The following is a 25309-nucleotide window of genomic DNA, read 5'->3' on the forward strand; positions in this document are numbered from 1 at the left end:
ATTTCTTATTCAAGTATCCTTTTATTGATGGGAAGTCTTGTTGGGGAACGTAGTAATTTTAAAATTTTCCTACGCACATGCAAGATCATGGTGATGCATAGCAACGAGAGGGGAGAGTGTTGTTTACGTACCCTCGTAGACCGAAAGCGGAAGCGTTAGCACAACGCGGTTGATGTAGTCGTACGTCTTCACGATCCGACCGATCCAAGTACCGAACGCACGGCACCGCCGAGTTCAGCACACGTTCAGCTCGATGACATCTCGCGAACTCCGATCCAGCAGAGCTTCACGGGAGAGTTTCGTCAGCACAACGGCGTGGTGACGGTGATGATGTTCCTACCGACGCAAGGCTTCGCCTAAGCACCGCTACGATATGCCCGAGGTGGAATATAGTGGAGGGGGGCACCGCACACGGCTGGGACAGATCAACTGATCAACTTGTGTGTCTAGAGGTGCCTCCCTGCCCCTGTATATAAAGGAGCAAGGGGGGAGGCCGACCGGCCCTCTATGGGCGCGCCAAGAGGAGGAGTCCTCCTCCTAGTAGGAGTAGCACTCCCCTTTCCTACTCCTACTAGGAGGAGGAAAGGAAGGAGGAGAAGGAGAAGGAAGGAGAAGGAGGAAAGGGGGCCCGCCCCCCTAGTCCAATTCGGTTTGGGCTAGGGGGGACGTGCGCCCAGCCTGCTCTCTTCCACCACTTGGCCCATGAGGCCCATTACTTCTTCCTCGTATTCCCGTAACTCCCCGGTACCCCCAAAAATACCCGAATCACTCGGAACCTTTCCAATGTTCGAATATAGTCGTCCAATATATCGATCTTTACGTCTCGACCATTTCGAGATTCCTCGTCATGTCCCCAATCTCATCCGGGACTCCGAACTACCTTCAGTACATCAAATCACATAAACTCATAATACAATTGTCACCGAAACTTTAAGCATGCGGACCCTACGGGTTCGAGTACTATGTAGACATGACCGAGACATGTCTCCGGTCAATAACCAATAGCGGAACCTGGATGCTCATATTGTCTCCCACATATTCTATGAAGATCTTTATCGGTCAGACCGCATAACAACATACGTTGTTCCCTTTGTCATCGGTATGTTACTTGCCCGAGATTCGATCGTCGGTATCTCAATACCTAGTTCAATCTCGTTACCGGCAAGTCTCTTTACTCGTTCCGTAATACATTATCCCGCAACTAACTCATTAGTTGCAATGCTTGCAAGGCTTAAGTGATGTGCATTACCGAGAGGGCCCAGAGATACCTCTCAGACAATCGGAGTGACAAATCCTAATGTCGAAATACGCCAACCCAACAAGTACCTTCGGAGACACCTGTAGAGCACCTTTATAATCACCCAGTTATGTTGTGACATTTGGTAGCACACAAAGTGTTCCTCTGGTAAACGGGAGTTGCATAATCTCATAGTCATAGGAACATGTATAAGTCATGAAGAAAGCAATAGCAACAAACTAAACGATCAAGTGCTATGCTAAAGGAATGGGTCAAGTCAATCACGTCATTCTCCTAATGACGTGATCCCGTTAATCAAATGACAACGCATGTCTATGGTTAGGAAACATAACCATCTTTGATCAACGAGCTAGTCAAGTAGAGGCATACTAGTGACACTCTGTTTGTCTATGTATTCACACATGTATTATGTTTCCGGTTAATACAATTCTAGCATGAATAATAAACATTTATCATGATATAAGGAAATAAATAATAACTTTATTATTGCCTCTAGGGCATATTTCCTTCAGTCTCCCACTTGCACTAGAGTCAATAATCTAGTTCACATCGCCATGTGATTTAATACCAATAGTTCACATCACCATGTGATTAACACACATAGTTCACATCGACATGTGACCAACACCCAAAGGGTTTACTAGAGTCAATAATCTAGTTCACATCGCTATGTGATTAACACCCAAAGAGTATTGAGGTGTGATCATGTTTTGCTTGTGAGAGAAGTTTAGTCAACGGGTCTGCCAGATTCAGATCCGTAAGTATTTTGCAAATTTCTATGTCAACAATGCTCTGCATAGAGCTACTCTAGCTAATTGCTCCCACTTTCAATATGTATCCAGATTGAGATTTAGAGTCATCTGGATCAGTGTCAAAATTTGCATCGACGTAACCCTTTACGATGAACCTTTTGTCACTTCCATAATCGAGAAACATATCCTTATTCCACTAAGGATAATTTTGACCAATGTCCAGTGATCTACTCCTAGATCACTATTGTACTCATTTGCCAAACTCAGGGCAGGGTATACAATAGGTCTGGTACACAACATAGCATACTTTATAGAACCTATGGCTGAGGCATAGGGAATGACTTTCATTCTCTCTCTATCTTCTGCCATGGTCGGGTTTTGAGTCTTACTCAACTTCACACCTTGTAACATAGGCAAGAACTCCTTCTTTGACCGTTCCATTTTGAACTACTTCAAAATCTTGTCAAGTTATGTACTCATTGAAAAACTTATCAAGCGTCTTGATCTATCTCTATAGATCTTGATGCTCAATATGTAAGCAGCTTCACCGAAGTCTTTGTTTGAAAAAACTCCTTTCAAACATTCCTTTATGCTTTGCAGAATAATTCTACATCATCTCCGATCAACAATATGTCATACACATACTTACCAGAAATGTTGTAGTGCTCCCACTCACTTTCTTGTAAATACAGGCTTCACCGCAAGTCTGTATAAAACTATATGCTTTGATCAACTTATCAAAGCGTATATTCCAATTCCGAGATGCTTGCACCAGTCCATAGATGGATCGCTGGAGCTTGCATATTTTGTTAGTACCTTTAGGATCGACAAAACCTTCTGGTTGCATCATATACAATTCTTCTTTAATAAATCCTATTAAGGAATGCAGTTTTGTTTATCCATTTGCCAGATTTCATAAAATGCGGCAATAGCTAACATGATTCGGACAGACTTAAGCATAGATACGAGTGAGAAATTCTCATCGTGCTCAACACCTTGAACTTGTCGAAAACCTTTTTGCGACAATTCTAGCTTTGTAGATAGTAACACTACTATCAGCGTCCGTCTTCCCCTTAAAGATCCATTTAATCTCAATGGCTCGCCGATCTTTGGGCAAGTCAATCAAAGTCCATACTATACATGGATCTCATCTCAGATTTCATGGCCTCGAGCCATTTCGCGGAATCTGGGCTCATCATCACTTCCTCATAGTTCGTAGGTTCGTCATGGTCAAGTAACATGACCTCCAGAACAGGATTACCGTACCACTCTGGTGCGGATCTCACTTTGGTTTACCTACGAGGTTCGGTAGTAACTTGATCTGAAGTTACATGATCATTATCATTAGCTTCCTCACTAATTGGTGTAGTAGTCACATGAACAGATTTCTGTGATGAACTACTTTCCAATAAGGGAGCAGGTATAGTTACCTCGTCAAGTTCTACTTTTCTCCCACTCACTTCTTTCGAGAGAAACTCCTTCTCTAGAAAGGATCCATTCTTAGCAATGAATATCTTGCCTTCGAATCTGTGATAGAAGGTGTACCCAACATTTTCTTTTGGGTATCCTATGAAGACACACTTCTTTGATTTGGGTTTGAGCTTATCAGGTTGAAACTTTTTCACATAAGCATTGCAACCTCAAACTTTAAGAAACGACAGCTTAGGTTTCTTGGCAAACCATAGTTCATACGGTGTCGTCTCAACGGATTTAGATGGTGCCCTATTTAACGTGAATGTAGCTGTCTCTAATGCATAACCTCAAAACTATAGTGGTTAATCGGTAAAAAACATCATAGATTGCACTATATCCAATAATAGTACGGTTATGACGTTCGGACACACCATTACGCTGTGGTGTTCTAGGTGGCACGATTTTGTGAAACTATTCCACATTGTTTTAATTGAAGACCAAACTCGTAACTCAAATGTTTGTCTCTGCGATCAGATCATAGAAACTTTATTTTCTTGTCACGATGATTTTCCACTTCACTCTGAAGTTTTTGAACTTTTCAAATATTTCAGACTTATGTTTCATCAAGTAGATATACCCATATCTGCTCAAATCATCTATGAAGGTCAGAAAATAACGATACCCGCCGCGAGCCTCAACATTCACCGGACTGCATACATCAGTATGTATTATTTCCAATAAGTTAGTTGCCTCCTCCATTTTTCCAGAGAACGGAGTCTTAGTCATCTTTCCCATGAGGCACGGTTTGCAAGCATCAACTGATTCATAATCAAGTGATTACAAAAGCCCATCAGCATGGATTTTCTTCATGCGCTTTACACCAATATGACCTAAACGGCAGTGCCACAAATAAGTTGCACTATCATTATTAACTTTGCATCTTTTGGCTTCAATATTATGAGAATGTGTATCACCACAATCGAGATCCAACAAACCATTTTCATTGGGTGTATGACCATAGAAGGTTTTATTCATGTAAACAGAACAACAATTTATTCTCTTACTTAAATGAATAACCGTATTGCAATAAACATGATCAAATCATATTCATGCTCAACGCAAACACCAAATAACACTTATTTAGGTTCAACACTAATCCCGAAAGTATAGGGAGTGTGCGAAGATGGTCATATCAATCTTGGAACCACTTCCAACACACATCGTCACTTCACCCTTAACTAGTCTCTGTTCATTCTGCAACTCCCGTTTCGAGTTACTACTCTTAGCAACTGAACCAGTATCAAATACCGAGGGGTTGCTACGAACACTAGTAAAGTACACATCAATAATTTGTATATCAAATATACCTTTGTTCACTTTGCCATCCTTCTTATCCGCCAAATACTTAGGGCAGTTCCGCTTCCAGTGACCAGTCCCTTTGCAATAGAAGTACTTAGTCTCAGGCTTAGGACCAGACTTGGGCTTCTTCACTTGAGCAGCAACTTGCTTGCCATTCTTCTTGAAGTTCCCTTTCTTTCCCTTTGCCCTTTTCTTGAAACTAGTGGTCTTGTTAATCATCAACACTTGATGCTCTTTCTTGATTTCTACCTTCATCGATTTCATCATCATGAAAAGCTCGGGAATCGTTTTCATCATCCCTTGCATACTATAGTTCATCACGAAGTTCTACTAACTTGGTGATGGTGACTAGAGAATTCTGTCAATCACTATTTTATCTGGAAGATTAACTCCCACTTGATTCAAGCGATTGTAGTACCCAGACAATCTGAACACATACTCATTGCTTGAGCTATTCTCCTCCATCTTTTAGCTATAGAACTTGTTGGAGACTTCATATCTCTCAACTCGGGTATTTGCTTGAAATATTAACTTCAACTCCTGGAACATCCATATGATCCATGATGTTCAAAACGTCTTTGAAGTCCCGATTCTAAGCTGTTAAGCATGGTGCACTAAACTATCAAGTAGTCATCATATTGAGCTAGCCAAACGTTCATGACGTCTGCATCCGCTCCTGCAATAGGTCTGTCACCTAGTGGTGCATTAAGGACATAATTCTTCTGTGAAGCAATGAGGATAAACCTCATATCACGGATCCAATCCGCATCATTGCTACTAAAATCTTTCAACTTAGTTTTCTCTAGGAACATATCAAAAATAAAACAGGGGAGCTAAACGCGAGCTATTGATCTACAACATAGATATGCTAATACTACCAGGACTAAGTTCATGATAAATTTAAGTTCAATTAATCATATTACTTAAGAACTCCCACTTAGAAAGACATCCCTCTAATCTTCTAAGTGATCACGTGATCCAAATCAACTAAACCATAACCGATCATCACGTGAAATGGAGTAGTTTTCAATGGTGAACATCACTATGTTGATCATATCTACTATATGATTCACGCTCGACCTTTCAGTCTCAGTGTTCCGAGGCCATATCTGCATATGCTAGGCTCGTCAAGTTTAACCTAAGTATTCTGCGTGTGCAAAACTGGCTTGCACCCGTTGTAGATGGACGTAGAGCTTATCACACCCGATCATCACGTGGTGTCTGGGCACGACGAACTTTTGCAACGGTGCATACTCAGGGAGAACACTTTTATCTTGAAATTTAGTGAGAGATCATCTTATAATGTTACCGTCAATTAAAGCAAGATAAGATGCATAAAAGATAAACATCACATGCAATCAAAATATGTGACATGATATGGCCATCATCATCTTGTGCCTTTGATCTCCATCTCCAAAACATCGTCATGATTTCCATCGTCACCGGCATGACACCATGATCTCCATCATCTTGATCTATATCAATGTGTTGTCACATGGTCGTCTCGCCAACTATTGCTATCGCATAGCGATAATTGTAAAGCAATTATTTGGCGCTTGCATCTTATGCAATAAAGAGACAACATAAGGCTTCTGCCAGTTGTCGATAACTTCAACAAAACATGATCATCTTATACAACAACTTATATCTCATCACATCTTGACCATATCACATCACAACATGCCCTGCAAAAACAAGTTAGACGTCCTCTACTTTGTTGTTGCAAGTTTTACGTGGCTGCTACGGGCTGAACAAGAACCGTTCTTACCTACGCATCGAAAACCACAACGATAGTTTGTCAAGTTAGTGTTGTTTTAACCTTCTCAAGGACCGGGCGTAGCCACACTCGGTTCAACTAAAGTTGGAGAAACTGACACCCGCTAGTCACCTGTGTGCATAGCACGGCGGTAAAACCAGTCTCGCCTAAGCGTACGCGTAATGTCGGTCCGGGCCGCTTCATCCAACAATACCGCGGAACCAAAGTGTGACATGCTGGTAAGCAGTATGACTTATATCGCCCACAACTCACTTGTGATCTACTCGTGCATATGACATCTATGCATAAAACCTGGCTCGGATGCCATTGTTGGGGAACATAGTAATTTCAAAATTTTCCTACGCACACGCAAGATCATGGTGATGCATAGCAACGAGAGGGGAGAGTGTTGTCCACGTACCCTCGTAGACCGAAAGCGGAAGCGTTAGCACAATCCGGTTGATGTAGTCGTACGTCTTCACGATCCGACCGATCCAAGTACCGAATGCACGGCACCTCCGAGTTCAGCACACGTTCAGCTCGATGACATCTCGCGAACTCCGATCCAGCAGAGCTTCATGGGAGAGTTCCGTCAGCATGACGGCGTGGTGACGGTGATGATGTTGCTACCGGCGCAGGGCTTCACCTAAGCACCGCTACGATATGCCTGAGGTGGAATATGGTGGAGGGGGGCACCGCACACGGCTGGGAGAGATCAACTGATCAACTTATGTGTCTAGAGGTGCCCCCTGCTCCTGTATATAAAGGAGCAAGGGGGAGGCCAGCCGGCCCTCTATAGGCACGCCAGGAGGAGGAGTCCTCCTCCTAGTAGGAGTAGGACTCCCCTTTCCTACTCCTACTAGGAGGAGGAAAGGAAGGAGGAGAAGGAGAAGGAAGGAGAAGGAGGAAAAGGAGGAAAGGGGGGATGGCCCCCTAGTCCAATTCGGTTTGAACTAGGGGGGCCACGCGCCGTGCCTCCTCTCTTCCACCACTTGGCCCATGAGGCCCATTACTTCTTCCTCGTATTCCCGTAACTCCCCGGTACCCCCGAAAATACCCGAATCACTCAGAACCTTTCCGATGTCCGAATATAGTCGTCCAATATATCGATCTTTACGTCTCAACCATTTCGAGACTCCTCGTCATGTCCCCGATCTTATCCGGGACTTCGAACTACCTTCGGTACATCAAATCACATAAACTCATAATACAATCGTCACCGAAACTTTAAGCGTGCGGACCCTACGGGTTCGAGTACTATGTAGACATGACCGAGACATGTCTCCGGTCAATAACCAATAGCGGAACCTGGATGCTCATATTGTCTCCCACATATTCTACGAAGATCTTTATCGGTCAGACCGCATAACAACATACGTTGTTCCCTTTGTCATCGGTATGTTACTTGCCCGAGATTCGATCGTCGGTATCTCAATACCTAGTTCAATCTCGTTACCGGCAAGTTTCTTTACTCGTTCTGTAATACATCATCCCGCAACTAACTCATTAGTTGCAATACTTGCAAGGCTTAAGTGATGTGCATTACCGAGAGGGCCCAGAGATACCTCTCCGACAATCGGAGTGACAAATCCTAATGTCGAAATACGCCAACCCAACAAGTACCTTCGGAGACACCTGTAGAGCACCTTTATAATCACCCAGTTACGTTGTGACATTTGGTAGCACACAAAGTGTTCCTCTGGTAAACGGGAGTTGCATAATCTCATAGTCATAGGAACATGTATAAGTCATGAAGAAAGCAATAGCAACAAACTAAACGATCAAGTGCTATGCTAACGGAATGGGTCAAGTCAATCACATCATTCTCCTAATGATGCGATCCCGTTAATCAAATGACAACTCATGTCTATGGTTAGGAAACATAACCATCTTTGATCAACGAGCTAGTCAAGTAGAGGCATACTAGTGACACTCTGTTTGTCTATGTATTCACACATGTATTATGTTTCCGGTTAATACAATTATAGCATGAATAGTAAACATTTATCATGATATAAGGAAATAAATAATAAATTTATTATTGCCTCTAGGGCATATTTCCTTCAAGTCTCTCCATTCTTTTCTGTCAATGCTCTTATCTTGTGATTCTCATGAAGATTCTAATGGAGCTTCAAGCTCATCATTCTCGGTTTTCTTTCTTCTCCGGTGGATTCAATTCAAGTTTTTGGTGTTGATCATATCCCTTTCCTCGTTTCAAATGCTTTCCCATGCCGTTGCACCTCTTAATCTTTCACCTCTCGCTATTCGATTATTCCGGAGTGCTGAAGATATCTCAGAAGGCTCGTCTTGTCATTCAAGATCCGTTCAACCTATTTCGAGGTTGTTATCTCATTCAAGCCGTTTAACTCAACCGGTGCAATCTTCTTTTCAAGTAATCGTTCAACGGTGTTTCTTTTGAGTGGGCCCTAACCCACAGGTCTTTTCCCAGGATCTTACCTGACTCTTCTTATTCTCCCGGAGTTATTCTCAAATCTTCTAAAGTTTGACGTAAGAATGAATTGTCATCAGTCATATGCCTTTCTCCAAGATCTTTCAAATTCTTTCATTGTTGGCTCAACCTTTCTAATTTTCATCCCGAAGTATCTCAACAATTCATGGTGGTGTTTCTCATCGTCATTCTCTGCATTTGAAGACCGAAGAAGAGTTTTCCCTTGAATCTTGTTTCGTTCTATCAAAGATTCGTGGTTCTAGCTTAATGCCTTCCTCTCATAATTGTTTTCGATTGTGAGAATTCTTTTCACCCATCCGGAGCAATTCAAGGGTCTTTTCAGTTTGACTCTCCGGAGCCCATGATCTCAGAATTATTCATTCTAGCTTTCAGCCCTCGTTCTCCAAATCATACCGGTGCATCATTCAAGTATTCTCTAATCAGCTCGTGATCTATGGATCTAAATTCCCTCAAGTATCTTCATTCGTTCTCTAATCATTACCATTGATTTATCCCTTTACTTCGTTCATTTCCAATTCTTACGGTGGATCGTTCAAGATCTCTTTTCCTTCGTATCATATCAATTTATTCGTTGTTTCAATTCTACTGACGGATCATTGAAGACCTCCTCAAGTTTGCACTATATCTATCTTAATACTTTCTACAAGAATAAGTGGTATGCCAAATCCGTTGCTTGTCATCAATTTAATTGGTGAGGGTTACGCATAATGTAATTCTTATTCTTGTTTCTTCCAAGTGATTAATTCTTTATTCCGGAGGCTCATCAAATTCTCGGTTTCATTTGATTCATCTTTTCTTTTCCCGAAGTTCCAAGTGCTCTCAATTATATCATCATGAAGATCCGTCTAAATCATCGCAAGGCTTCACCTTGTGTTTTCAACTTCAATTTCCTTATATCATCCTTTTGTGACCGGAGTTCTTCATGTATATTCTACATGAGGGTTCATCAAGGATTTATTCCTTCTCGAAGTTTTCATCGAGATTCTTTTTCTAAGGAGCTCAAGCATTCTTCATATTGCAATCCGGAGTGCAATTCTTTCTACCGTATCATCGGAGGTGGTATTATGTCATTCCTAATAATTTGGAGTTCATGTTTCATGATTCACATGATGTTAAGAATGAGGTATTTTAAATCCATCAACCTCTTCGTTGGAGTTATCTTGTGTCATGTTTTACCTAAAGCCTTCCCTAAGGATTCTTGCTATTTATGGTGCTCATAAATGACCCAAGTTCTTCATCTATCCTCCTGGTGAAATAAGTTTCTCGTCTTCTTGTTCATATCAATCCAATCTTTTGTTTCCATTAGTGGCAGAATTTCACCTCATGGTTTTGAAATGTTCTCCATAAGCCCACTACAACCTTGTCTTTTCGTTGTTGGTTTTTCCAACAACTCCGTTCGAACTTTCCCCTAAAGATGATTTTCAAGATCATTTGAGATAGAAGATATTGTTTTCTCCTCCATTCATTCCATTCCATCATCTCATTTCTTCCGGAGGCGTTCTGATGTTGCTCTTTTCTCTCATCATCTCGGATGGTGTTCTTTTCGTGCTTACCCATTTAACCGGAGTGTTGTGCCCCTTTGCTCAAGTACTTTTCATCCTATCAAGTCTTGCATCTCTTTTCAATCGGATTGCTATACGGATTTGTTATTCCTTGTTCCTCTTTTTTGACGGAGTGTTTTCAACTTCTTTCATCTCCGTTGTATTCTATCTTTCAATTTGTTCAACTTTTCAAGGTTCTTTGGTTTCACTCATTTGTCAAAGAAGCAACTTAGTTTTACCTCTTCTCTTCCTCTTCCGTTTTCCCTCCGGTGCCATCCTGGATCTCGGGGCAAGATCCTCTCGTAGTGGTGGAGTGTTGTGACGCCCCGAGACCATTGCGCCAGGTGTCTTCCAGTTACTCGCCGTCGTTGCCATGTCATTCGCTTGCGTGTTGCATATTGCCATGCCATCATGTGCATTGCATCATCATGTTGTCAAAACTTGCATCTGTCCCGGTCTCCCAGTTCCTTCCGTTGTTCGTTCTGAGCCCAGGCACACTTGCACGCGCCCGCGGCACGTCCGAAATATTATTTTATAAGTGGCCGGAAAATGTTCTCGGAATGGGTTGAAAGTTGGCATGTGGTGTTTTTATAGTGTAGATAGGCCGCCTGCCAAGTTTCATCGCATTCGGAGTTTGTTTGACGGTCCAACGATTAACTATAGCGGCAGTATAACCGGTCTTTTCGTCGAACGTTTTCGGTCTCCGGAAACCATGCCGGGCTGCATCTCTCCCCTCTTCTCTCAGACCAACCCGCTCTCCACAGTCCACCTATGTCCATGCCTACCCCTCTTTGCACAGTGCATCGGACCTCCTCCCGCGCGCGTCCAAAAGTTGTCCCGGACCCGACTCGGACAGTCGTTACCGTTGTGTCCGGGACATCCCCAAACATGTACAAAACATCTCCGTTTTGTTAATTGGACTCCCTAGCTATTTATTCGCGATCGTCCGAAAGCGGTCGGAGGGATGAGGTAGCCCATATCCTAATCTAGTATAACCCTAAAATCTAGCCACTTGTCCCATCCACCAAATCCCTCCGCCGCCGCCAGTTTGTCCCTCCTCGATTTGTTCCCTGCCCAACCGATGCCCTCCACCTCTCAGCCAACCACCGAGACCAAAACCACCTCCTCCCACCTTGGGATCCTCCCAGATCCCCTTTGGCAAACCACCACCGATCCATCACTCCACCTCTCCAGCAGCGTCCTCAAGCCCCATGGAGCCAGGCTTCTTCCTGTCGTCTTCGACCACAGGCGCCGCCTCCTCCTCGCCGCGTTCAAGGAGACGGACACCTCGCTAGCCTCAAAGCTCGCACCAGTGCCACTCCTCCCTCCTGCTCGTGCCCGAGGGGCTTGCCTCAGGTGCCGCCACAAGCAGCAACAACCATCGGAGATGCCAGCGCCCGTTCCTCTTTCTTCGCTCGTTGTACCAAGCCACAGCTCCTCTGCCTCCTTCCTTTCTCTCTTTCTTCTTCACTGCCGTTTCTCCCTTCCTCCCTCCCTCCCTCACGCTTCGCTCTCTGTCTCTCAACACAGGAGAGCACCCAACGCCATGGCTGCCCGAAGCTTCCCGTCGCGCCGCTGGAGCTCCATCCCCGTGCCCAGATCCGCCGGATCCCGCCGCCCCAGTCCCGTTCTGATCGGTCCCCGCCGAGATCGCCTCGTCGGAGCTCCTGCCGCGTCGCGCCGTGTGCGTTGACCTGTGCCCCTGCTTCTCCCGCTGGTGCCTGCGTCGCTAGGTCGAGCGTGCGAGCGACCCCGTGGGCCACATCCCGCGCCTCCAGGCCCAGCTTGCCCCTTCGCGGCCTACCTCCTCCTCCACTGAACCGGGCCGAGGTCCATGGTGAGGCCACCACCAGCGCCTCCTTTTTTTCTGTTCTGTTGGACCTCTGCTCAGTTTCGGCCCATCTAGTGTTTTTCCCTGCTGCTATGATTTTGCTATTTATCCAGTGTTTGCCAGTTTTACAGAAAACCCCTTATTGTTCATGCATATAATAACTCACAAACGGTGCATCATATAAAAACAAACTATATTAAAGTTGCTTAGATTTTTGTGTAGTTTCATAATATGTCATTTCCATCCATGTTAAAATGTATAAAATGATGTTTGTTTAAATTTGCTTAAATAACTTGTTAAAATGATTTATTTCATAACTTAATAACCGTATCTCCAAATCTAATAAACTTTATATGTAAATGGGGTAGAATTTTGCCTAGTTTAACATGGTGGCATTGCTTTGCATGTTTAACAACTCTAAAATATGGCTTAGGGAAGATCAGTGCCAAACCTAAAATATGCACATGAGGAGTTTCCGGACTTGTTGTTTTGTTGTTTCTGGCCTCATTTAAACTTGCCTAGATAGGTAGTTTTGTTGTGTTTCACCCCTTGCCATGTTAAGAACATTTAATAACTGTTGGGTACATAACGAGATCGAACTAAATTATGTAACGTGGTGTTTCGTCAATATGCAACGGAGTTGCATATTGAGCTCCACTTAATTTGTAGGGTTGTTTGTGCACTTTGCCATGCCATGCCTCATTAAACCGGACATGCATCATACTTGTTTGCGCATCGTGCCATGCTTATGTGATGTTTGTTTACTATGTTGTTTGCTTTCTTTCCGGTGTACTTCTTCTCGGTAATCCGGTAACGTTGTGTTTGTGAGGATACGTTGGCTACGTCCGTTTGTCTTCTTCATGGACTCGTTCTTCTTCCTTGCGGGATCTCAGGCAAGATGACCATACCCTCAAAATCACTTCTATCTTTGCTTACTAGATGCTCGCTCTTTTGCTATGCCTATGCTGCGATACCTACCACTTGCTTATCATGCCTCCCATATTGTTAAGCCAAGCCTCTAACCACCTTGTCTTAGCTAACCGTTGTTTGGCTATGTTACCGCTTGCTCAGCCCCTCTTATAGTGTTGTTAGTTGCAGGTGACGATTGGAGTTTGTTCCTTGTTGGAACATGGATATTTTATTGGGATATCACAATATCTCTTATTTAATTAATGCATCTATATACTTGGTAAAGGGTGGAAGGCTCGGCCTTATGCCTGGTGTTTTGTTCCACTCTTGCCGCCCTAGTTTCCGTCATATCGGTGTTATGTTCCCGGATTTTGCGTTCCTTACACGGTTGGGCTATAATGGGAACCCCTTGACAGTTCGCCTTGAATAAAGCTCCTCCAGCAAGGCCAAATATTGGTTTTACCATTTGCCACCTAGCCTTTTCTTTCCCTTGGGTAGGCCTGCCCAAGGGTCATCTTTATTTAACCCCCCCGGGCCAGTGCTCCTCTGAGTGTTGGTCCGAAATGGGCAGCTTGCGGGGCCACCTCGGGCAACTCGAGGGCTGGTTTTACTCGTAGCTTGACCTATCTGGTGTGCCCTGAGAACGAGATATGTGCAGCTTCTATCGGGATTTGTCGGCACATCTGGGTGGTTTTGCTGGTCTTATTTTACCATTGTCGAAATGTCTTGTAACCGGCATTCCGAGCCTGATCGGGTCTTCCTGGGAGAAGGAATATCCTTCGTTGACCGTGAGAGCTTGTGATGGGCTAAGTTGGGACACCCCTGCAAGGTTATGAACTTTCGAAAGTCGTGCCCGCGGTTATGGGCAGATGGAAATTTGTTAATGTCCGGTTGTAGAAAACCTGAAACTTATCTTAATTAAAATGCATCAACCGCGTGTGTAGCCGTGATGGTCTCTTTCCGGCGGAGTCCGGGAAGTGAACACGGTGTTGGAGTTATGCTTGACGTAGGTTATTCTAGGATCACTTCTTAATCATAGTTTCTCGACCGTTCATTGCATTCTCTTCTCGCTCTCATTTGCGTATGTTAGCTACCATATATGCTAGTGCTTGCTGCAGCTCCACCTCACATACCTTTTTCCCTACCTATAAGCTTAAATAGTCTTGATCGCGAGGGTGTGAGATTGTTGAGTCCCCTTGACTCACAGATACTTCCAAAACCAGCTTGCAGGTGCCGTTGAACAGTGCAGGTGATGCAACCGAGCTCAAGGAGGAGCTCGATGAAGATCTTGTTCATCGTGTTGTTCCGTTTCCAGTTGATCAGTAGTGGAGCCCAGTTGGGACGATGGGGATCTGTAGCATTTGGGGTAGTCTTTTTTTATTTTGGTTCCGTAGTCGGACCTTGATTGTATCTGGATGATGTAATGCTTTATTCATGTATTGTGTGAAGTGGCGATTGTAAGCCAACTATGTATCTCTTTCCCTTATGTATTACATGGGTTGTGTGAAGATTACCTCACTTGCGACATTGCTTACAATGCGGTTATGCCTCTAAGTCGTGCTTCGACACGTGGGAGATATAGCCGCATCATGAGCGTTACACAGCCATGGGCCTTTGGAACTACGCCCGCAAGGGGAAGCACGACCGCGAGACTGGCTCCTCGTCGGGACGCTGCCGCGGCTCCGTGAAAAAGGAGGAGGCCGGAGATGGTGGACGCCGTGGGGGGCGAGAACGGGTGCCCCATGCTGCCGCGGTCACTGGAGCGGGACGCCTCGCCACGGGAGGAGGTGGTGCAGGCACCTGCCACCTTCCAGCCCGCCCACATGCACCACGGACCGCCGACCCACCTCTGGACGCCGTCGGACTACGTCGACCTCGTCAGCGACGACGACGACACTGGCGGCCACTGAAGACGGCGACGGCCACGGCACCGACGGGCGCGGCAGGAGCGCGTGGACGGCATTTTTTAATTTTGTTTTGATGTTAATTATGGCACTGGGCCGTTTAAGTGAACCGTGAAACTGGGCCGTTTTGTGGCCGTGACCCCTAATTTATGTTTTAAGTTTTTTTAACTACGTTTATTTACCTTTTTAGTCATTTTATTTAAGTTTTTCTGTTTTTTTTAATCACGTCCAACACCGACATGATTTGCGGTACGGCCGCGTGTTGGGCGTACCCACAACCCAACGGACAGAAGCGGACATGGGCGAACCCATTGCCGTCCCAAAGGGACAAAATCCGGCCAAATCGGACGTCCGTTTGGGGTCGTGCGATGGAGTTGGCATGACAATTTACCAGTAACGGAACTCGGCTCGTGTCGCGACTCGATTTTCGTAATGAAAATGGGGCCGTGTGGCCTCTTCGATCGTTTTTTTTCTTCTTTGCACGGTTATCCGTTCATGCTTTGGATATTTGTGTGCCGCCCACCGGGTAAACGACCTTCTAGATACGTCATTATCATGGCACTTTCGGCCGAATGAAGGTGTTCGACTTGAGGGGCCTCCCAAGGGGTTCACGCAGAAAAATCCACGACGACCTTCTCGTATGCTGCTACGACAGAACCATTCCTTTCCCATTTAACAACAACATGGCTTATCTTAATCAGTCTGTTACTAGAAAGCTGCAATAATTCAGTCTTTTTGAAAGTGCCTCAAGAGTTGCTCATGTCATGCTAATAAAGCACCCATCAGCAAAAAAAAGCATCTGGCTATGGAACGCCGATCCGCCTGCGTTCCCACTCACCCATCTCTATCTTTCAAGTTTCAACCGTCGTCCGCTTTGTGATCTAGAGCAGGAGGGGTTGGTCACCTGCACACACCTAGCAGTGGAACTAGAAGGCATCGCTACCGATCTCTGATTGACGAGTTGCCGATTCAAAGACGCATGTTTCGTCTGCCTCCTGGCCGGTGCAAAGTTAGCAAGAAATGACCCCTTTTTTCCCATCCGATAAATCTCCACACGAGATGATATCCAATCCAAAGCTTGCATGACCTCAGCCTCGGATCCTCGGGATCAATCTGATGGAAGCTGCTTCAATTGTCGGATAGCTAGTCAAGGCTCGATCGAGAGCACAAGGCGTTGCCGTTGCTTCCAACCCTGAAGCCGTCATCTGTCATGTCGACACCCGACCGGTTGACAGCAACATGCGGCGAACACAAGGCCACATATCCATCATCCATGCTTGACCCAACCAAACCTTTGGAAAAGCACACACCAACTCGGACATTTCGTTGGAACCCAAGCGGGGCGGACGTTTCCCGCCTCTCGGCCATGCTGACCGAGCTGCTCGCTCGCGACCCAGCCTTAAAGCTTACGCGACAGCAGCCTGCTTCTCTTGCTTCGATCGTCTGCTCATCTCATCTGCAGAAAGACTTCATCGACTAGCAATGGGCGAGTCGGGTTCTCCTTCCCTTGTCTTGCTGCTGGTTGCTGCCATGGCGGCGGCGATGGTGTTCGTCGCGTCGTCGCCGGTGGCGGCCTTCCCGGTGGCCGGATTGCCGGAGGCGGAGCCCCCGTTCCCGAACCCGTGGCTGGCGTTCCAGAACCTCTCCGGCTGCCACATGGGCGACGAGCGGGACGGGCTCGCGCGGCTCAAGGGCTACCTGAGCCACTTCGGGTACCTCCCGGAGGCGCCGTCCTCGTCGCCCTTCAGCGACGCGTTCGACGCCGACCTGGAGGCGGCCATCGCCACGTACCAGCGCAACTTCGGCCTCAACGCGACGGGGTTCCTCGACCCGCCCACCGTGTCCCAGATGGTCGCCCCGCGCTGCGGCGTGCCCGACGTCGTCAACGGCACCTCCACCATGGACCGGCGGAACGCGTCGTCCGCGGGCGGCGCACACGGCCGGCACCTTTACACCTACTTCCCCGGCGGGCCCATGTGGCCGCCGTTCCGGCGCGAGCTGCGGTACGCGATCACCGCGGCCGCGGCGACGTCCATCGACCGGGCGACGCTGAGCGCCGTCTTCGCGCGCGCCTTCGCCCGGTGGTCGGAGGCCACCACGCTGCGTTTCGCGGAGACGGCGTCCGAGGCCGACGCCGACATCACCATCGGGTTCTACGCGGGGGCGCACGGCGACGGCGAGGCCTTCGACGGGCCGCTGGGCACGCTGGCGCACGCCTTCTCGCCGACGGACGGGCGGTTCCACCTGGACGCCGCGGAGGCATGGGTCGCCGACGGCCAAGGCGACGCGTCCTCCAGCCCCGGCGCGGTGGACTTGGAGTCGGTGGCGGTGCACGAGATCGGGCACCTGCTGGGGCTGGGGCACTCGTCGGTGCAGGGCGCCATCATGTACCCGACCATCAGGACGGGGACGAGGAAGGTGGACCTGGAGGCGGACGACGTGCAGGGGATCCAGAGCATGTACGGGACCAACCCCGACTTCAAGGGCGTGGCGCCGACGTCGCCGTCGACGAGCAGCCGGGAGATGGACAGCAGCGCCGCCGCCGGCTCCCGCCCGGGCAGCCGGTTCGTTGCGGTAGTTGTGGCGGTTGGCCTGCTGCTCCCACTGTCACTGTAGAACGCCTGGTCCTTTTGCCCGCCGCCGTGACGGTCACGTCACGTCCGTCTCTGCAGGCTGTGCCACGATTGCTAGTTGCTAGTTCGATTGGTCATTGATATTTTTGGGTAGATTCTTCTGTACATACTACTGCCATTGATATTTTAGTTTACAGAATAATACAGTAGATTACACGGATCACATGGTTTATTTTTTCAGTGTCAAATTCCCTAGCGTGAGAATGGCATGCACTAATTTTGTAACCTCTGTCCGGCCAAACGGTAGTTGCTGCTGTTGGTGAGGGCTGGACTCTGGGTGCCGTATCAGGCTATCAGCAACAGCGACTTAGATGGTGTTTGGTTTTCTAGTCTTAGGACTTTTTCTAGTCTCTAGATTTTTTAAAAAAAATTCTCAACAAGGTGCTTTTAAAAACTTTTAGCAAAAAAGTCTCACCCTGTTTGGTTTGCTAGGGACCTTTTCTAATCCCAACACAAAAAGGTCTCTGGAACCAAACACCCCTCAGGATCCCGGCGGGCGTCTGTCCTGTGCGGGAGAGAGAATTTTGAGGTACTGCCGGGGGAAATTCTATGCCTTGTTAATAGTTTGTTTGGTCGCCCGTCCACTTGGTCCATGCACGCATTAGTATAACCTCACGACTTCCTTTGGCAATTCCAAAGTACAGTTGACGTCCACCAGAATACCTACCAACCCAGACCGGACAAGCATGAACGAGAAAAATAGGAAAAGTCTGCTCTCCCAATGTTGGCTTCCTAGCTTTGTGTATCGAACGCTCACGTGTTGGTTTGGTTGGGTGGTTGAGCAAGGAGTGCACAATGAATATAACACGAAAATATATGTCACAGTGAATGTAGTGAAGCAAATCTGGTGTTATAGATGTTGGTATATTTTTATATTGACTTTATCAAGCTTGATTAGGTTTGAGTTAGGACAATATTAGAACTTCAAGTCTGCAATTACTTTGGAATGGAGGGAGTAGCCCTGAATGATTCGTATCAATTAAGCTCTCTTTTTTATGGAATATCAATTAAGGTCTTGGTTCAGCTAAAATAAATAAATAAAGCTCTTGATTTGCAATAAGAAAAAAAGAGCAAGAAGGGAGATCCTGTCCAGAAGACGACCGGCACTCCTAGATGCTCACTGGTCGATGAACCTTAAACTCCTTGGATAACTTGGTCAACCCGATCTCCTCCCAAAAAAACTAATCCCGCGACTCCAAATGGGCCAATTCGAAGCTTAATTCTAAACGCCACGACAGGCACTTGCTGCCGTGACAAGCCAAACAAGCAAGCAAGCCTCTCTTGAACGGATCAAATCAGGCGACCGGTTCATCCGCCCGTCCGCTAAAACAAAGGGGAGGTCACGGTCTCACGACATCGGTCTTGCACGCACGCACGCGACCCGGCTGTAATTTCGTCCGACAGTAACAATAACCAACATTTCAATCAGTTAAAAAAAACATTTCATTCAGCAGAACCAACATTTCAATCTCCGCGGCTGGAAGCTTCGGGCTCGCAGCCCGGGCCGTATGGATGGACGTGGACCGCAGCCCCCGTCGTGAGCGACGCCGGTCAAAACTGGCATGCAGCGCCGCGGGAAGGAGAGCCAACCAAGCAGCCAGCCAGCGAGACCACCGCGTCCCGGTCCCGATCCCGGACGTATCCGGCCATGACTACGCGTACGTTTCCTCCCACGCGTGCCTTCTGGAAGGGACGATCCCGTCCCGTTGATTGGTTGCCCGAAGCGGGGCCGCGCATGCCCCTATAAAGCCCCGCCATTCTCGCCCCGACTGACCGCAGGAGAAGCTTTTTGTTCGTCTCTTGATCGAGATCGTCTTTGATGGAGCGCAAGAACTCGTTCGGCTCGTCGTGGGCGGACCAGTGGGACTACGGCAGCGACCCGGCCCCGCGGGCCGGCGGGAAGAAGCAGGGCGGCGTGGAGAAGACCAAGGCGGCCGCGGCCACGGGGCTGAAGAAGGTGAAGGAGGGCACCGCGCACGGCTTCCAGTGGATCAAGGGCAAGGTGCAGAAGAAGAAGCAGGGCGCCGCCGGCGCCGGCGACGACGCGGCCGCCGGGTATTAGGCAGCCAGGCTCGGCTGATCCCTGGAGGATGGAATGGATGGATGGAACGCCGATCGATCGATCGGCCGATCTGTTGGTTTCTTGCGTCGTTTAATTGGTTGTGTACATATAGTTTTTGCCGTTCTTCGATTCAGGCTTTGCACCACCACGTAGTAGATCAGCGATCGTTTTAGATCTCTGCTTATTGATTGGTTCTTTCTTCTTCCTTGTGTCCTGTTCTCGATCGATCCGATGAAATTTGCTGCTGATTAGTTTCGTCCACTCACGCTCGCGAGCAGATGCCTGATTGGTGCGTGATCTTCAGGTTTGCGGGCTGCCACCTCCGGCAAATTTCAGTTCAACGTTTTTTTTGGTTTTGTTATCTGAATTCTGAGTAGATGCTGCAGAGCCATGTGATGGTGGAAAGGTCAGTATATGGGAGTTTGCATCTAGTACAGTTGCATAGTTCCATTTCGTCCTTCACAGATGAAATGACCTCATTTTTCGTCCACTTCTGTTTCAACACAAAGATATTTAACACTGAGAAACTGATGTGGAAATTTCATTTCTGTGGGCAATTCAAACGGTACTGTATCAGCATAGTAGCACGGTTTCAGCTTTACATAAACGTACTTGCTCTAAGATTTCAGAAATGGCTTGTCAAGGACAAAGTACCAAGCTCCGTAGAGCTGCAGACATTTTTAGAGATGGTGGGATTCAGAAGAAATGTCTAAAATAGTTGCATGCTTGTCCCTCTATATGGAACATTACTCGAAAGTTCAACTCAGAAGAATAAACCCAGTGACCATTCAACTACTGAGATGGTGAACGTCAGTGAGTCTGTGAGTGCAATCCGAACGGTAAAGGATTTAGAATGCATGTGCACTAGATAACAAAGATGCTAAAAGCACTTGATGCTCATAGAAAGCCCATATGAGCAACCAATTTAATTAAAGTTTAAAGAGAAACGTTTTGTATGATAATGCTTGTAGAGTCACCCAATTTTTCACTTTGGTACAACTACCTATTTCTGTCATCTTCAGTCGTGTACCAATTCATTTATATAGTACCCAATCATGTAAGCAGTTCATGTCACACACGAGGTAAGCAAAACAGGACAACATATGCACACTGACTAACCATCCTCTAGGCTCTAGCAGTCCAGCTGCTTGCCGATGTGGAGTGCATCAACTCCTATTTCGCTGGAAGAACATTGGCAAGGACACGATTTCACCTAAACGGCGTTGTTGACATGATGGATTCGTGACTAACAAAGTGCAAACCAGATTAGTTATGAGCCATCGTCATCTGCCCATCTGATAGTCAAGTCACAGGGCATTATCCCCTGCTGCATGTATCTTTTCAGTTACCCTCCACACCAGAGCTTTACACATCCAGTGACATTCTTGCAAAGTGCATCCAAGTTCAGTCGAGAAGAAAAATACATAATTCAGAAGCTCAATATTATTTATTCTGCGGGAAGTGGCAAGTTGTATAGCACCAAGATCACATTGCAGTGCTGAAGGCCACTGAACTGAAGGGGGAAGAAACATTACACATACAGTAGCACCTTACTCCAAGCCTAGTGGTTGACATACAAACTGCAGAGCTAATGGCTTTGGGCAGGCCATGACTGCACGCACGCGAGCATACAGCAAAGGGAACACCTCCCGCTTATTTCTGATGGTACCTCCCCTGCTCGACCCGCTGCTTGAACTTGTCCTTCTCGTCGTCCGACTCGCCGAGCACCGCTTCCTTGGTCTCCTGCACCGTCTCCTTTGCGCCCTCCGCGACGTCGTCGGTCTTCTCCTTGGCCATCTTCAGGAACTCCTCCGCCGTCGTTCTTGCCTTCTCCCCGATTTCGCCCAGCGTGTCACTGTCGTCGTGCTTCTCTGTCGAGTGGTACTGGGAAAATCACATGAAAAAGAGAAAGGTTATAGAACACACTGTCAGATGTACCACTATGTACCCTGTAGTAGTATGTACACTGGACTTGAACACCTGCACATTCGACTTGCCACCTGAACATTTCTCTACATCATTCATATGCACTGCCCTGCCGACTGTTCTGCCTTCTTAAACATTCTGATTTCCTAGAAGTTTAGCAGTCTTTTTACATCACATCTCTCACATAGTAGTTCAGTACTACCTCTGCAATTCACCATGCAAGAATACACTACCACTTGGACAAACTCACAACAGTAGATCGCTCTGCTACATGGTAGTGGTACTACTACTTCTGAAGATTCCTAGAATAGTGTGGCGCTGCCAGATGAATGAAACGCCGAAGAAGGCAAGGCAGGAAACTCAGAATTCAGAAACTCAAGGGCAGTTGTGCTGCGTGAGCTCACCCTGGGCAGTAGAACGCCGTTGCCAAGCGCGGCCAGGGCGGTGGGATCTTCCACGGCGCTCCTGGAGGGGCAGCCGATTGCCCTCCCGCCATGAACGAGCAGCCGCTTCATCCCCTACGCCGCAAGGCCGATCTCAGCCTCTCAAGTCGCTCGCGGAGATGCAAAAATGGCTTCGTACTCGGGCCCGAAGTAGTAGCAAGGCGATAGGGATGGGGATGTGAGAGACGATGTGATCAGGATTCAGGAGCCGCCATTCGCGCTATAAGAAGTCGGGAAGCGTGGAGAAAGGACACGGGAGTCGGCACGTGGAGGGGGAGCACCTCGGCACGTAGCGAGCTGGCATGCGGAGTTGTGCAGGGCTTTTGTGGCTTTTGCGGTGCTGGAGCTGTGGCCTTTGCCTTTGCAAACTTGTTGGAGTGCGTGGCCGATTTGAATTTACTAGTACTGCTGCTGATGGGGTCCGGGGACAAGCAGGAATCCAATGACCTGTTGAACTGGACGTGTATCTTGTTAAGAATAGAATAGTTGCTTACAATTAAGCTAATTAGGATTAAGTTAATTGTTAGATAGGTTGCTTAGTTCTCAAGCAACCATGTACTTCCTTGACTCTCAAGGCAACTATGTAATTTCTTGACTCTCAAGTAACTATGTGCTTACTTGACCGCCAAGCATCATGTGTACTTTCGTCTGGGTATAAATAGCTCATTTCTATCATCAATAAAGACTGATGAATCATCTTTCATTCAAACTCTTTTTTTTTTTATTTTCTACTTTAAACACGTTATCATGCACTTTTGCTCTCCGATCGAGCGATTTAGCCACACACAAGGAAAGAGATTACACAAGAGGGATCGCCTCACAATCAGGGTCTAGAAGAACAGATAAATAGCAACTTAACAATTTTGTCGGAATCAACACCTGGGAGCAGCACGGAAGAATCGCACCAATACAACCAAATGCGATTTTAATCTAATTGCTATGATACATCATATGCTAGTGCGATTTACCTAATGTTTGTTCTTGACTATCAGGAATTGCCGTCCTGGGTACGACAAGACAGTCGAATGGCCTTCACGGCGCAGCACTCCAGACCAGTGCATGAACGCCGCACTTCTCAACCAGCGCGCCGCGCATGCAAGAACTAGGCGTCACATTTACCCCTTTTTTCTAACCAAGACGACCAGTCCAGGAAACAGGACAAGAATAGAAAAGGAACTCCGAAGCAAAAGGATCCACATACATGAATAAGTCTACGCGTCCTGGACTACTTCTCACATGAAGCTTACGATCAAAGTACTTGATCGCAATACCTATCAGGTGCTATGATCCCAATTTTATTCGTAGTACATAATCATGTTCAACCAGAAATCAGCGCCGTGGGCACCGGCCACGCCACAACAACAGTACTTGTTGAAGGCACTTAGGAACCGGACCACATCAGCATCTCACTTCATGTAGCGGCGCTCGGCGCTACCCTCCGGTGTGCAGCCTTTCGTGGAGCGACCCAGACTGGCGGGTAAGAGCACGCGGCGAAGCCCTCCGGCATGCGGCGGCATCGCCTCGACTCCGGCCGCACGTGTACCAAAGCCACGCCGACTCCACCCGCGCATCACCTTCCATCCCCGCGCTCCCTCTCAGTCATGGCCTGCCTACTCGATTTTGGCCCAGTGCGCGGCTTCCTCTGGCACAAGGCGGGCCAACCAATGCAACGCTTCCCAGCGGCGCGGCGGTGGATGATAATCCTCAGCCGCACGTGAGAAATTGGGGATTTCTATCCTCTAGGTTATCTTTTAGTTTAAGCATTTAAGTTTCTGTTATCCACAAAAAGGTCCCTGTAATTTCTGTTAAGCCCTCAGGTTTAGTTCATCATGCAGTATAGCGCTCAACTTCAACTCTCAAGTTGTCTATACTCCTGCGATTTGTAGTACAACCCTCTGTTTTAGCACTTTAACCATCAGGTTATTACTATTTGTATTCTATAAGCCCTCGGTTTTAGAAAACATACGTGGGAGAACCTCAGTTCATCCTAAATTACATAAAATAACTATACATCATTTTTTAATGGCAATACCACTGCAAAAGAATGTATTGCTTATATTTCAGATCCTATTTTTCTGGAATTTAAGACATCAATTATGTTTTTACCGCAAACATTCTATATGACATGTGATTTTAGGACAACTATATTTTTGCAGTCGAAAACAATTTTTCTTGCAAATCTTAATGAAACTCAAATAAGAATTATAAATTGTCATACTTCATATGACATGCCCTAATTTTATTTGTGAATCACAAGGTATTGGTGGAATCTACTGCACCGTTTGAAGATTATCCATCATTACTGTGAGGTCTACATCTTGTTACCAACAAGATGACTACCTTCAAAGTGCTCTTCCAAATATCACTATTAGCTGTGACTACCCTCAAGATATCATAAGGTAACACTGGCATCTACTGCAAAATTTTGTAGACTATCCACTATTACTGTAAGGTCTACATCATGTCACTCTGACAGATGATTACCTTCAAAGTGATTTCATAAATTTAGCATAACATAAGGTAATAGAGATATGAACATCTACTGAGAAAAGTCAGACTACGTTTTCTATTACTGTGAGATCTACACCGCATTTGGTGATTATCTTCAAAATGTTATCTATTTAATTTGTGGTTTACACATAAGACCCCAATAAAATTTGCTCCTCACAAGCATTTGTTGTTGTTCACTAAAATGATTTGCTCTCATAGTAAATATAGTTCTTGCACACTCGCTATCTACCAAAATGGTATTGTGTGCTAATATCAACTATTCAAGCCTCATTTTGCTTGAATATGTCACAGAAAACTATGCAAATATTTGCATATACTAGTGATTACCGTCTATTACATTGGTAAAATACATGGCAGTGAAGCCTATGTCACTATTTATAATTATAGGGTTGTCCGTCCATCAAGATGGATTGCATAATTATGGCAACGATTGAGTGTCTCAACACTTTTGCAATGTCCACATCACATTATGGTTAAACTTTCACAGTGACTAACAAATGTCATACATGCAATGCGGTGACTCTAAAGTTGCAACACTCAT

The 25309-nt window shown here is 46.4% G+C and overlaps 3 protein-coding genes across 3 annotated transcripts; 2 read left to right on the top strand and 1 right to left on the bottom strand.

Moving 5' to 3' along the window:
- The first annotated feature begins 16486 nt into the window (after positions 1 to 16486).
- Positions 16487 to 18155, top strand: LOC119317895 (metalloendoproteinase 3-MMP-like). Its single transcript, XM_037592395.1, has one exon. It carries the CDS (start codon positions 16676 to 16678, stop codon positions 17807 to 17809), a length of 1134 nt encoding a protein of 377 aa, XP_037448292.1. The 5' UTR covers positions 16487 to 16675; the 3' UTR covers positions 17810 to 18155.
- Positions 18156 to 19436: 1281 nt separating this feature from the next.
- Positions 19437 to 20378, top strand: LOC119319664. The gene has a single exon (XM_037594108.1). The coding sequence runs from the start codon at positions 19646 to 19648 to the stop codon at positions 19886 to 19888; it is 243 nt and encodes an 80-aa protein (XP_037450005.1). The 5' UTR covers positions 19437 to 19645; the 3' UTR covers positions 19889 to 20378.
- Positions 20379 to 21313: 935 nt separating this feature from the next.
- On the bottom strand, positions 21314 to 22459 carry LOC119319665. Its single transcript, XM_037594109.1, has 2 exons — positions 22219 to 22459; positions 21314 to 21772 (listed from the first exon to the last, which is right to left on the bottom strand). Exons 1-2 carry the CDS (start codon positions 22327 to 22329, stop codon positions 21542 to 21544), a joined length of 342 nt encoding a protein of 113 aa, XP_037450006.1. The 5' UTR covers positions 22330 to 22459; the 3' UTR covers positions 21314 to 21541.
- Positions 22460 to 25309: the final 2850 nt, after the last annotated feature.

The sequence above is a fragment of the Triticum dicoccoides genome, chromosome 6A, assembly GCF_002162155.2.
Source record: "Triticum dicoccoides isolate Atlit2015 ecotype Zavitan chromosome 6A, WEW_v2.0, whole genome shotgun sequence".
Lineage (NCBI taxonomy): Eukaryota > Viridiplantae > Streptophyta > Magnoliopsida > Poales > Poaceae > Triticum > Triticum dicoccoides.